This window comes from Hyperolius riggenbachi, chromosome 4 (assembly GCF_040937935.1).
Source record: "Hyperolius riggenbachi isolate aHypRig1 chromosome 4, aHypRig1.pri, whole genome shotgun sequence".
Taxonomy (NCBI): domain Eukaryota; kingdom Metazoa; phylum Chordata; class Amphibia; order Anura; family Hyperoliidae; genus Hyperolius; species Hyperolius riggenbachi.
Window position 1 is genome coordinate 469,785,466 of NC_090649.1, and position 13,548 is coordinate 469,799,013.

Sequence of the window (13,548 nt, forward strand, 5' to 3'; positions counted from 1 at the left end):
GCTTTGTCTTAACCAAAATGTTTGAAAGGAACTGTTTTGCCCCTGGAGATATAAGAAGCAATGAAGTGTTTCTAATTGTTAGCAAATACAAAAAATAGAAGTTGGGTTTTTTTGGGCGAGGTTGGCCACTTTGGAAATTAAATTTATCTTAAATGATTAGGTTATTGTTATGTGAAAACTTTACTTAGGTATGACCTTTCCTGTCTTACTCGAAAAATTTAACACGAGCTTAGACAGGCAAAAAAAGAAAGAAAAAACTATCTGGTAATGCTTTTTACAATTAATTAAATGGTCAGTAGTTTCAAATTTGTTACAGACTAAACTTTGGATCGCTGATAGATCCATACGCTTAGAATGAAAGGATTTTTGAAGACAGACGTTTGGACAATTTATCATCTTTGACCATACAGTTTTCTTGCATTCCCTCTGGTCAGCGGAGAGGGATGGATAGAAAGCACAGCGCCTTATCGAGTCCTATTGATCCCAGAGTGTCAGTGATCTAATCAAGAGCAATCAATACTAATCCAAAATCAATCAAAACACTTTTTGCACTATCATTTATCAAATCAGAATGCAACAGCCACTTCCAAGCATAAAATGAAGAAAAATGAGAAAAGCGTCAGAGAGGAACGGGGACAAAGAGTAAGTAAGGGAAAAAGGGAATACAAACAGCCATGAGTTGGAAACTCTTTAAAATCTTTTAACCCATTCCTTGATGAGTCAAACCTTACCGAAGATGTTGCTCAACAATAATAAATTGTTTAACACCAACGAAGACAACGTAAGTCAGCCTAAGCATGTCTTTCTAGTCAATGCTTAAAAATATAAATGTTATAAATAAAGGATGCTAATAACAATAATCACCTTGTTAAATGAGATCAAAAGAATAAACTATTAAACACAAGGTAACAATTAAGTAGATTACATTTTCAGCTGGAAATTGAATTATGTTTTGGGGTACGTAGAACCAAATTTAAGGGAGAAAATAAGCCAGCTGGCCTCCACCGAAAAATGATTGTTTTTGTTTTTCCGTTTTCAAATTGTGTTTGGGCAGAACCAGTTGAAATCTATTCTCCAACTTTGCTGACTCAAGAAAGCAACTAAAAAGCAAGAAGAAAAGGAAATGATTGGTGCTGATCAAACTTTGCAAATGTATCTTAATGCATTACAAGGTGCTTTAAATGCCTAAGGCACTTGCTATTGCTTTGCAATCTCCTACATGATACGGGGGTCACAACGATTCAATCTATCCCATCCCTTTGCTTTTTTAGGGGCTGTGTCTAATTACATTCAATCATCAGCACTACTAACCACCCAAAAAAGTGGAAACGTACGTTCTTACCGAAATTAGAGCTCCAAGTTAAGAGCAAGCTAGAATTTCTGTCAGATTAGTTTTTGGGGAGATTTCTTTTCTCTTCCGAGCCCAATGACTGGGCCTAAGAGAACAGAAAATCAGGTGAACATTTTCATTGGGTACATTGGCAGCAATGAAAAAAATGTATTTAAATAGTATGTAAAAGAGAAAAATGTGTGATCTTTTTATTGCATTCTGTGTACCCACTGAGGCAGTGTTTTTCACTTCCTGTTCTGGTGACGGGGTCACTACAAACAATTTTCAAATTGTGTTTGGGCTGCACCAGTTGAGATCTTTTCTCCAACTTTGCTGACTCAAGAAAGCAACTAAAAAGCAAGACTGGTATTATTTGCTTAGGAAGAAAAGGAAATGATTGGTGCTGGTCGAACTTTGCAAAATGTTGGAACATATCTTCATGCATTAGAAGGTGCTTTAAATGCCTGAGGCACTTGCTATTGCTTAGCAATCTCCTACATGATACGGGGGTCACAACGATTCAATCTATCCCATCCCTTGGCTTTTTTACGGGCTGTGTCTAATTACATTCAATCATCAGCACTACTAACCACTAAAAAAGTGGAAACGTACGTTCTTACTGAAATTAGAGCTCCAAATTAACAGCAAGCTAGAGACAGTGTTTTTCACTTCCTGTTCTGGTGACGGGGTCACTGCAAACAGGAAGTGAGTGTTAATCTCAATAAGAAAGACAAAGACCGTAATTAAAAGACAGCTGTCCACTCTGGCCATTTAAAGGGAACCTAAACCAAGTAAAATTGTTTAAAATGAACACATGATGTACCTGCAAATGAATATTGCATACTTACCTCAACACCAGTTCCTCTCAGAAGCTCACCATTTTCTTCTTGCAATGATTCCTGCCAGTTCTGACAAGATTTTGTCAGAACCAAAATATATCAGTTGCTGTCAGTTATAGCTGAAAGGACAACTGGGTGGGTGATATTACAGTTTAACAGTGTTCCGACCAGGAGGCTGTTACAGCGTCACTGCCATTTTTAAAATGGAAGACGATCACAGTGGACAAACAGGACATGGGAGAGGAGAAATGGATAGAGGAGTAGACTACATGGGAGGCAAGTATGACCTGTGTATGTTTATTTTGACTTTTAATTTTCAGTTCAGGTTTGCTTTAAGGTCAGCTAGTAAAAAGACAGGACGTTTATATGGATCAGCTGAAACAACTAGAGGAAAAAAAAAACATAAGTTGTTTTCCCCTAAACTAGCTGGCATCATGGACATCTCTTTTCCATAGGTCCATTTACCCGCACCTACATTCCATAGGGACACACCCGCACCTATGTTACATTAGCCTTAAGTCGAAATAAAAGTGGGTGACAAAAATCTCTAGGGATTCAGATTTCAGGTAGGAACTTTCAACAGAGGCGGATGGATAACGCAATACAAATGGCTGACCAAAAAACCTGCACTGCAGCACAATCGGCTGCAGCGGGAATTGAGCACCCAAAGCAACTTACACAGCAAGCGGTCAATGAGGCTACTGTTACTGCCAAATTTTACAATTATACTTGCTTTTGTAGACACAGCTGAATTGGTTGCTTGGCTGAGACCTAAATGCGAACTACTGACGTAATGTAGACGGCTGCCTTCACTCAGTAGATATTTATCTCTCCGAATGCATTCTGAGGTTTGTTGTTATTTTTTTTTTTTAAAGACTGCTACGTAAACTTGAGTCTGCCTCTTGATATTGACATAAACGTTGATGGCAGACTAATCTCACATCTTCTCATTTCTGGTAAGCTTTTCATAGCTTTCACTGGTTTTGGTCAAGCTCTGCTTTGATGGGAAACAAAAAAGCAAAACAAAAATCCCTGTTAAGGCCCTATTGGTCACATCTCAAAAAGTTTATTTTTCCCCTCTCGTTGCACCTGACTTGTTATTTTAAGACAGGTAATCTATCCCGCCATTCGTAATTGTGCTCCACAAAAGATATTCGTCTCTAACTTCAAGAAAAGACCCGCAGCATCTGAAACATTCACTTCTGTTAATGCAAAAGCATTGGCATTTAACGGCATTCGCGATAAGACGGTGCCAGTAAAACTGATTATTCTTTTCTTATTCAAAGCATATCAGCCTTTGGAAAAGCTCTTTCAATCTTATCAGGTGTATGAACAGTGAATTTACTGAAAAACAGTTGGTTCGGCTTCTTTCTCCTCGCACTAGGCTATCAGATAAACCAAACTAACTAACTGTATTTATATGCACTCATACTTAGAATGAAGTCAGCAGTATAAACTGGTGATAATACTCACGGCCGGCTGTACACTGGCCAACACGGGACTCTCTAAAGGGGCGAAAAAAATGCAGAAAACAAAAACCTTAGGCTACCGCAGAATTTTGTAAATCAAGTTAAATACAAAATTCATTTAACACAGCCGGATACATTTTCCCTCTCTAGCAGCATTTTTTGGAATTTAAATGTAAGAATCAAATATGGACAATTAACGATACCATGCTGTTATACAATGTGCGCAAGTTTGAACGTAATAATGTAACTTAGATTTTACATTAACAAAAAAAAATGATCTACCTTATGTCACCTTGTTGGGTCTTTCTTTAGGTTATTAAATCTCCCTCACCCAAATGTGTTCTTTACGCAATCCTTAATTAGATAAGTAAAATAGATCTCGGTGAGTTTAACTTCTTTCTGTTTTACACTATCCCGCTACGTTCTTATTTCTGTGTTAAAACATAGTATGCGGATATTTTTTCAATACCCTATTAAGTGTTTTGAGGGTGAATGGCTCTTAAACTGTGTAGGTGGTACTAATTTGTGAAGGTATTACTGCATCTGTACTCTGAACTTTTTAATTGGTGCAGGTACATGTTTCAAGAGCGTATCCATTTTCACATTCTTCAAATTCAGACAAGTATTCTTTATTCAAATTGCTTTCTTTGCATTTGTATGTTAATAAACAAACCTCGTTGCGTTAAATCTTTTGTTAATGGTATGAAAAATAAATAGAATAATTACGTATGGTATAATATTATTTTTTAATCAGCAGGCAGTCTCAGAGGCCTACCAGGAGTAAAAAATAAAAAAAATTATGTTTTTGTAAAGGTATTTTTTAGTATTTTTAAAGGTATGAATTCTATGCTGGCTTATGAAGATTCTTCTCATTGCCAGTTAGATTACAAAAAGTGACATGTTTTCACATCCTCTTCACAGCTACGCTCCTACAACAAAACTGCTAAATAACACTGGTCTTTTATGTTTCTGCGCACGGCAGTAAGATGACTTGTTAGTTGACACTATCTCTAATGTTCCTGATTTTTATTATTACTATACAGAGAAAGCTTGGTATAAATCGACCTTATCATAAATGATAATGAGGATTTTATTCAAAAAATCAAGGAAAAATAAAAATAAAATGCACAAACACGCATATTTTTATTATGTATTTATCTGTTATTCTTTTTTTTTTTTGGGGGGGGGGGGGGGTATTTGAAATTGGCCACCCATCTTATACTTGGAAGAGATGCCTGCAATGGATTAGCAGACAGTTTATCCTTATAAAAATACCAAAAGTGATAAAGTCCAGAGGTGGATAGACCTATCCTACTGTGTATTATTGTTACAGGTTAAAGGTCAGTAGGGTTATGACATTTCCATATACATCAACCGCCAAGAGTCTATATTTTAGGCTTGCCATGTGTCATGCATTTTTCAGTAGAGCGTTCAGAATTGACACTGATGTCAGAATAAAAATTAATTTTGAAAAATATAGCTTTATTGTTATTATTATTATTGAGGTGCTTAGGTTTTATCTGACGTGCTGATGTTTAAAATCTGTATATAATAGACCTTATACCTCAAAATATGTCATAACATTTTATTGTGGCGGATATTTAGCCAAGTAGACATCTCTGTAAATGTCCTGGTTAATAGTGTCAAGTTCCAATAAGAGTCGAGGGGTCCTAGTATTATTATTAATTATTAAATGGATACAGTCACTTTCTTAAAAAGTAATACCATTCCCGAATATAATTCAATACGCTTTACATTTTCTAAAAGATCACCCTTGTGAGAGTCCTTAACCTCGGTCCCACCTGGGGGGGGGGGGGGGGGGGGGGTGGAAAACCGTATTTTAAAAAAAGAAAATTATAAAGTTTAGTATTAGTAAAAAGTCGTGTGGGTGAAAGAGCAAGTGATGGATAAAGGCGTCAATCTATCTTAAAAAAATAAAAGTTTTTGATGTGAAGAAGATTAATGAATACACTTTAGTGTTCATTTTCAAAAAAATCCACCAGCTTAGGCGTAGCTCAAGTCTGAAATAGCTTCGAGGGCTGTTCTCCTAATGGTTCTCATCTCTTAGGCAAATAAACTAGGAATCTCAGGTAGTGCACCAGCACAGTGAATGAGAATTGGCAGTCACGTGCCCTATCCATGACCTCAAGACAAATGTTTTCAACGTGAGACTAATGAATTGGTTTTACAGTAAATGTTATGCATTGCACGCTCCTCTGGCACCGAAGGGGTTATTGTATTTTCAGCTCGAAATGCACGACTGCTTTGCTCTGACCTTCTGACAGGCAAGTTAATGCAGTGAATTTTTTCTAATTTGCTAGGCTATGCAATGTATTGTGGGCCTCCCTTTTCAGATTTTCACTTCAGCAGCCTCAGTGCTGTTTTCTCTTATGGCTAACTGCTTGTAATCTGGCCTTTTTCGAAAGATGGTCTTTAGCCAGTTCTTTGTTGATGGAGTGGTGGCACTAACCTTAAGCAACATTTCAGCCTCTACATCTTGGTCAGTTCTTGTTTCGGCATATGTGACATAGTGGCTGTATGATGCATGGGACAGGTGTCATTCGAACTAATGTAATCCTGTGATTGGCTCTCTAATATGACCCGGCACCACCTGAGCTCAATCCCTTTCTGATGGCAAAAATTATAATTTGGTGCTCTGAAGTCTTCATTCAGTTATTAGGTATTCCCCACTTAACCCTCCTGATCGCTCTGGGGAGCAGGAGTCACAGCGTTGTCTGACACGTCCCAAGATATAAACTGATATAGTTATAAAAACATGCTCTCCATTTTCTATCTCTACCCCCCCCCCCCCCTTCCTTTCCCCATTCGTATCCAGGTCTCAGGAAACAAAAATGATACCATATCACAGACTTCACTATCACTATATCACAGATTTCCAAAGCAGTGGTAAGTAAAATAAGGCAGATTTTTTAATTAATCCTTAATTTTTAAATGAATCCTTGCCTTTATCATTAGTATAATGATCATAGTTCAGAATTTAGTTGGCGATTTATAACACAAAGTAAATGTCTTATATTTACAGTAAATCCATATTTTCTGTATATATGAGATTAGTATTATGGGATTAAGGATCAACGACACACCTGGGATAACTGTGTCTGCGAGTCACCGTAATGCTAATTCAGAAATTTACTTTACACGTAAACCGATGCAACATACACACACATATATATATATATATATATATATATATATATATATATATATATATATATATACACACAATTTTAAGATTTCTCAGTTCATTTTTATTACTGAAAGTAACATTAGTCTCAGTCGCTCAAACAGCCCTTTGTTTGAATAGAAAATATCACACGAAATAAATAGAATATAGCTTTCTATACAAACGATATTTCCCTATTTAATAATTCATTTGCTTCTGCATGTTTATTTTTATTACATCTGCAGAGAAAGTTATAAATGTTATTTTCTTATTCTCTGACTCCTGAATAATGGGGTAAGTATCTCGCTACTGACAATCATTTCTTTTTCTTTAACCAGTCGCCCACTTTTTGAAAGCTGCAGCAGTATGATGAGACCCTAAAACTTTTTTTTTTTTCCAACTGCCAATTTGAAAAAGGAGTCCTGTCTAGTTTACATTTTCACACTTCATTACATGGGAAGCACAAGTGCTGCTAACAGATGGGCACCCTCTTTTGAAGGGCTGACAGGGGAAAATATAACAGGCCTATTTAGTGTGCATACAATTCTTTTATTCGTAATTGAGCTGGTCCTTTTTTTTATAAACTACTGTAGAAAAACAGTTGCTCAAGACTCTGGACGTGTGCATATCAAAGTGTGGAGGGATAAAAGGATGACTTAATCTTTACCAAACGGGATAAGAACATTCATTTTTATTTTTTTTGTAATTATTCGAGTTTGATCTGCGCTATTCACTGCCAACATAATATACAAGTTCATTAACTACAATGTCCTACTCTTCTCTCTTTTTAACATAAACTAATGTTTGTAATAGTGGAGTGTGGTGGTAAATTTCTACCAATCTTAACTTTTTACATAAAGGAACATTCCTTTACTTTTTTAAACAAGGCCAAGCTTTACCTCCTTTGGTTCAGTAACTATATATATATATGTATATATATATATATATATATATATATATATATATATATATATATATATATATATCATTTTTTTGGGGGGGGGGGGGGGGGGGTCTTGTTCTCTGATCATTTTGCTTATTGTATCTACTTAACATGTAAATAGAAAAGGGAAAACAATGATTTTATATTTTTTTCATCGCTTGCAGTGCTGTTTGCAAACAGGCAATCCTCCGTCATTTTCAACACACCATGTTTTTAACTCACCAAAAAAGTGAGATGCCAACTAGGTGTATTACTGCCATTCTTGCAAACCTATGCAATTTTTAAAATTTTCATACCAGTTTTAGTAAAAAAAAAAAAAAAAAAAAAAGCCCTTTTTTACTATCATGTTGTTTTTTTTTAAAAAGACCTAGAACATTTTGGAAGAAAGGACCTGGTACATATTCAAAACTAATGGAGGTCATCATCACAATGACATGGAACTCCTTTCAACTGTCTCTGAAAGGCATAGCTTGGGGAGAAAAACAAAAATACCTCCACCTGCCTGACCCTACCATTACACTATACAAGCCTGATTCGATTTGGGAAAAAAATGATTCTCTATTTAATAAAAGTCCAACATACTAACTCAATATAGTATGGCGATACGGAAATCTTTTCCATGTAATATACACCTTCCTTCTATAAAAGGTACTTGCTCATAAGTAAACTGGGAGAGGAGCAACAATATGAAATAAAAGAAAACAGGATTACCAGTAATGATCAAATAGCAAAGCTCAGATAGAAATCACAATGGCTGAATAATGCAAGCTGACACAGACATAGGCATACATGCAAAATAAATAAATAAAGTAAGATACTTAATGCATACTCCTGGCCTTTTTTGTTTTTCTTTAATTTAAAAAAAACTGTATACACAAATGCTTTCATACAATATTTACATTGAATTAAACTGGCTTATTTTTTAAAAATTGACTATACCTGTATTTTCTACCATAGTGCGTAAATAGTGTATGTCGGGCAGTATGCTGTACCAAAAACAACATAATGCTTCAGTTATCTTACGTTATCAACTATGCCAGGAGATCAGGCAAAAGATATGGCAATGTATGTTAGCGGTATGTAAGTACCTATTCATGTAAAGGGTTATAAAATTTGGTATATATTTAAAAAAATATAGCTGTCAGGGATGCTATATATCTGTGAGGGGTCAAGAAATTAAAGCATTAACAAAAATATGTAATGGCATCTGGAAGTGCTTAGAAATACATCGTTTATTTTTTTTTAATAATGATATGCAACAGAAATGTAATAAGTGGAGTCAAAGTATATGTAAAACAATGAGTATACAATGAAAAGTAGTGTTAGTTGTTAAAAAAAACAGAAGCATTGTTAATTATATTGATGACAGTAGTAATAATAATAATAATATAATGGGATAGCATAAAACACTAAAAAAAAAAAAAACACATAAAAAGTGAGAAGGCATCACATATAGAAAAAAAGGGGAAAAGTATACGTTCCTACCATGAAGGTAAGGTTTTATTTTCAGAAAAAGTGTTCGTCCTCACATTTACAGCATGTCTGTGTACATATACCATTTCCCTATGATAAAAATAAAAGAATTTATAAGTCGTCTGGGGGAAATGCTTTAAAAAAAAAAGAAATAAAAAAAAATAATAACAAAAAACAAATAATATCCACCATTCATTGATTATTAAGAAAATAAACATTTTATAGCATATTAATGATATGCGCTATCCATTAAGCATGCACATAGGTATATAGGTATAAAAAGGTATATGAATTTCTATTTATGTAAAGTGAATTCTCTTAGAATTTTTTTTTAGAGCAAATACAATAATAACTCCATAGAAAAATGTACATGACATGGCTGTTCTAACAAATAATAGCTACATTTTATTTCTACCTTGTACATAAACAGACACACACACACTCACTCACGTACATCATGACATGTCAGTGCAGCACGCTAGTCCAACAGTCCAAAAAAACATAGAGGGTGATGTAAAAGTATTAGAGTCTACATCCTTTCCGTAAAATAATACATATATACACCGAGGAGGCATCTATGTTCACGAGGGACAGGTCTGTGGGGAAGGTATGAGGGCATCACACTCATAGAGCAAGTTTAAGAACCCAGGTGAAGAAAGAGAGGAAAAAAAATGTAATGACAAGCTCGGTGTGCCAGGCTGGGGGGGACTAAGGGTGTCACTTCTGGACTATCCAACACACACACACACATAAAGCTCCACTGCAGGCAGAGAGGGTAAATATTTTACTGTCAGAGCATGTCTAGGACAGGAATTCATTTCTCTTGTCTCTTGTACTTCAGGACAATGACAATTTAATACAAGGCTACAGTATGGGAAGGAGGGGGGGAAATACAGGTCACAAGGAAGGGACATTTATTGGATGTACTGATATTAGCAATGACCAGTAGAGTAGTAGTAGTAATAATGATAATAATAATAATAATTAAAGCGACACTGCCAAACTGCCCAGTGCTAATTGTCTTAGCAGTGCAGAAACTGCATTCTGTTATGTTCATTGTACTATATAGCACTGATTGAGTGTGATTGTGATTGAGTGTGTGTGTGTGTTTGTGTGTGATGGTACGTGTACGGTTCCCCATATGTCCAGACACCACGGTATATATTAAGGCATGTAAGACGACACATGTCTCGGTCTGTCTATTTATCTATCTATCTACACAGTTATCTATCCATCTATCTATCTACGTATCAGTTTATCTGTCTACCTGCTTTAGTCTATCTGTGTGCCTTAGGTATCTATCATTCTGTTCCTATCAAGACAAGATACCTAGCAGAAGACATTAGTCAAAACAATAAACAGAGTTCGGTCAAGCAAATTCCTCAAATACCACTATAAAAATACTCTCACACAATACTACCACCTCTTCCTCAGCCTCCACCACCCCAACAACAATTTGCGCATGTTTATTAAACTATAAGAATGTGAAATTTACAAAGGTGTGTCCATATATCAGTAAGCTCTTTCATTGGATGTCTATGAGATACTTTGATTTTTAGTAGCTACATGGCTTTAACTCCTACTGGATGGGCTGCCTCGAGTTTTCACAAAAGCAGAAAGAATCAGTAAAGATTCATGACTTTGACGACTGTTCATATTATTCAGATCTCCAACAATAAGCTAGAATATGAACCAGGATTAGGCAATGGTGGTTAAATCTGTGAAAACCTCTCTCATGCCAATCGTGGTGGTGGTAGCCCAACCTAAGCCAGACACTCTATGGAAAAATTGCACTGCCAGCAAGACAGTTCAAGGAACAGTGTGGCAAAGCGGAAACTGCCATTTTAGCAACACCACCCCCCCCCCCTCAAAAAAAAAAAGATACATACATGGGCTCAATTCCATTTCATGGAGACTTTAAATCGAGGTTTCTGCCATGTAACATTGGCCAGAGTTTTGTATTAAGGTCTAGCTACTTATTCTACGAGGCAAAGGCACATGGCCCATCCTTGTTTCTTGAACAAAGTAAGTGGAGATGAATTATTGGTGTCCTGCCCATGTTATGTTGTGTTCACAAAATGGGGGGAGGGTACCCTGAGATTGTCTGCTGTAACTTAGTAAAAAGAAAAAAAAAAAGGACTACACCTTGAAATTTGCAGAAGACAGCGAAAAGGGCCAACCGTTCTAGGAAATTAATGGATATCCACAAGGGCTTTGCTAATAACACGGGTTAATCACAGCTGCAGCACACCAGGCTCAGTAAATAAAACAGCACTACCATAAACACATTAAAATGAGCATTCAGCTTTATAAAATGGGCCGGCTCCCCCGGAATAGACTGAGCTGTCAGGCTAAGATGTAAATATTGAAGGCAGACTAGACATTTTCGCCATTATGCCCCAACCATGTAAACTAAGCACGATGAAAAAAAACAAACAAACCCCTATTTATCTTAACCTGACCACACAATCCAGGTTGTGATCTGAAGACCACCAGCTCCACTAACCTGACAAAACCGTACGTGGAATCCTTAACATTAGGGAGAGACCTTTTTGGAACCCTACAAGTTGATGTTCCTGTGAAAAGCATCTAGTTCAGCACTTGCCTCCTCAGGAGCTAAGAATGTCTTTTACCCAGAAGCTCACATTCAGCAAGCATCATGGATGGTTTATTGACACAAGCTCTCTAGGGGGAAAAAAAAAACTTCAGGGATATTAAAAGTGAAGGAGAAAGGAAATCGCCAGTGAAAAGGCTGGATCCTGAGATCCCAGATGGAAACCTGATCACTTAAAAGCAATCACTGAAGATTGGACACTCATACTCAGTCACTGCACTAATGTCATCTTATCTCAGAGAACTGACAAGCTGGTAGCTCTCTCTTATCAACATCACACTTGCTGCCATTTAAGCCCCCCTTTTTGTTTCTTTCCCCTCATTCTTAAAAGAAAAGGAAAAAGATACGAAAACAAAACTTAAGGCCCTGACATCGTCATTTGTTTCCGTTCTACAAGATGATATTTTCTTATGTTGTGCAGATTTAAAAAATGTCCCCTTCAATTGTTTAACTGTTACCACTGACACTAGGTACGGCCCCCCCTCCACTTTTTTTTTTACCCTTTTTGGACTGATTCAATTGCCTTTTTCCGCTTTCCAACAGCTGTGACAACTGGTAAAACAGTCAGTAAAATTAAGTCAGCTCTGTAATCCTTTAGGGCTCTTTCACATTAGGGCAGATTTTCTGCGTTTCAACGCAAAGGATAAAGTTTGCGTTACCCAAGGTGAAATGAAAGTCCATAGACTTTCATTTTAGCTTTCACATATAACGCAGCCTTTTTGTGCGTTGCGTTCCACTGCACCCAGGCGCAGTTTTTTGGCCAACGCTAGCTTTATGCGTTACAATGTTAGTCAATGTAAAACGCACACTATGCGCGTTTTTAATCCGTTAACGCAGGCAATCAGTCCCAGAATGCAACAGAGGAACAATGTAGAAAGTTGACAACGAAAAGAAAAAAAAATTACCTGCGTTTTTCTATGTGCAGTAACGCATTGAAAACGGATTAAAAACGCACACTCACTGCAGTGCAACGCATATCAAAACGCAGTAAAAGGCATACAACAAAACGTATGCTTTGAGCGTTCTCCAACGCAAGCTCTGATGTGAAAGAGCCCTTAGTCAATGTAACATTTTAATCAGAGGTGGAAGGCATTTTATGTAAAGAGCCTACTGTTTCATTTCCAAGGACGAGATTGACACATATGCCAGGATGGGGGCGACATGTTTATTGCATCTGCTTGCCTTCATAACAATTATTTTTACAGAAAAGGGCGCAGGCGCTCCTGTTGGGCTTAACTTATTACATTTTCGACAGTGTGACACCAAGAGGAACCCTTGGCCTCCAAGTGTACAGTTGTTGCCTCTTTCCCCAAAAAATTTCTGTTTTTAATTTTAGAATGACCCCCCCTGCAGAGGGTGCAGCTGGTTAACTTCAGAAATTCCAAAAGCACATAAAGACTTCTCTTAGAGACATCGGTTCTGACAGTACTAGTTTTTTTTGCACTACGTAAAGTACTTAATACAAAACCGTACTTTACCACTTCTTAGAGTCATTTATTTTTCTAGTCCACAGGACTGGAGGGAGGGGGGTTGTACAGTAACCACTGACCATGCAGGGCGACTAATGCCTTCTCTCTGTACACTCCAGGCTTTAACTACACTCCCTGCATCTGCCATCTCCCCACAGATCGTTTCCATGCATCTATCGTAAGAAGCTTAGCTAAACTAATCATTCAAATTAGCTATAAGAAGGTAA

The 13,548-nt window shown here is 36.8% G+C and overlaps 1 protein-coding gene across 10 annotated transcripts in view; it reads right to left on the minus strand.

Moving 5' to 3' along the window:
• Positions 1–13,548, minus strand: part of ESRRG (estrogen related receptor gamma) — a 1,050,432-nt gene that overhangs the window by 276,034 nt on the left and 760,850 nt on the right. For 5 of the 10 annotated variants that reach the window (XM_068232892.1, XM_068232893.1, XM_068232890.1 and 2 more), the window contains one exon: positions 9,251–9,328. The exons of 3 other annotated variants lie outside the window; for them this stretch is intronic. In XM_068232892.1, the coding sequence (XP_068088993.1) occupies positions 9,251–9,324 (74 nt within the window). In that variant the 5' untranslated portion in view covers positions 9,325–9,328. Of the gene's footprint in view, positions 1–3,642; positions 3,666–9,250; positions 9,329–9,692; positions 9,712–13,548 lie in introns of those variants that run through there. 2 more of the 10 variants (XM_068232891.1, XM_068232901.1) reach the window with 2 other exon arrangements.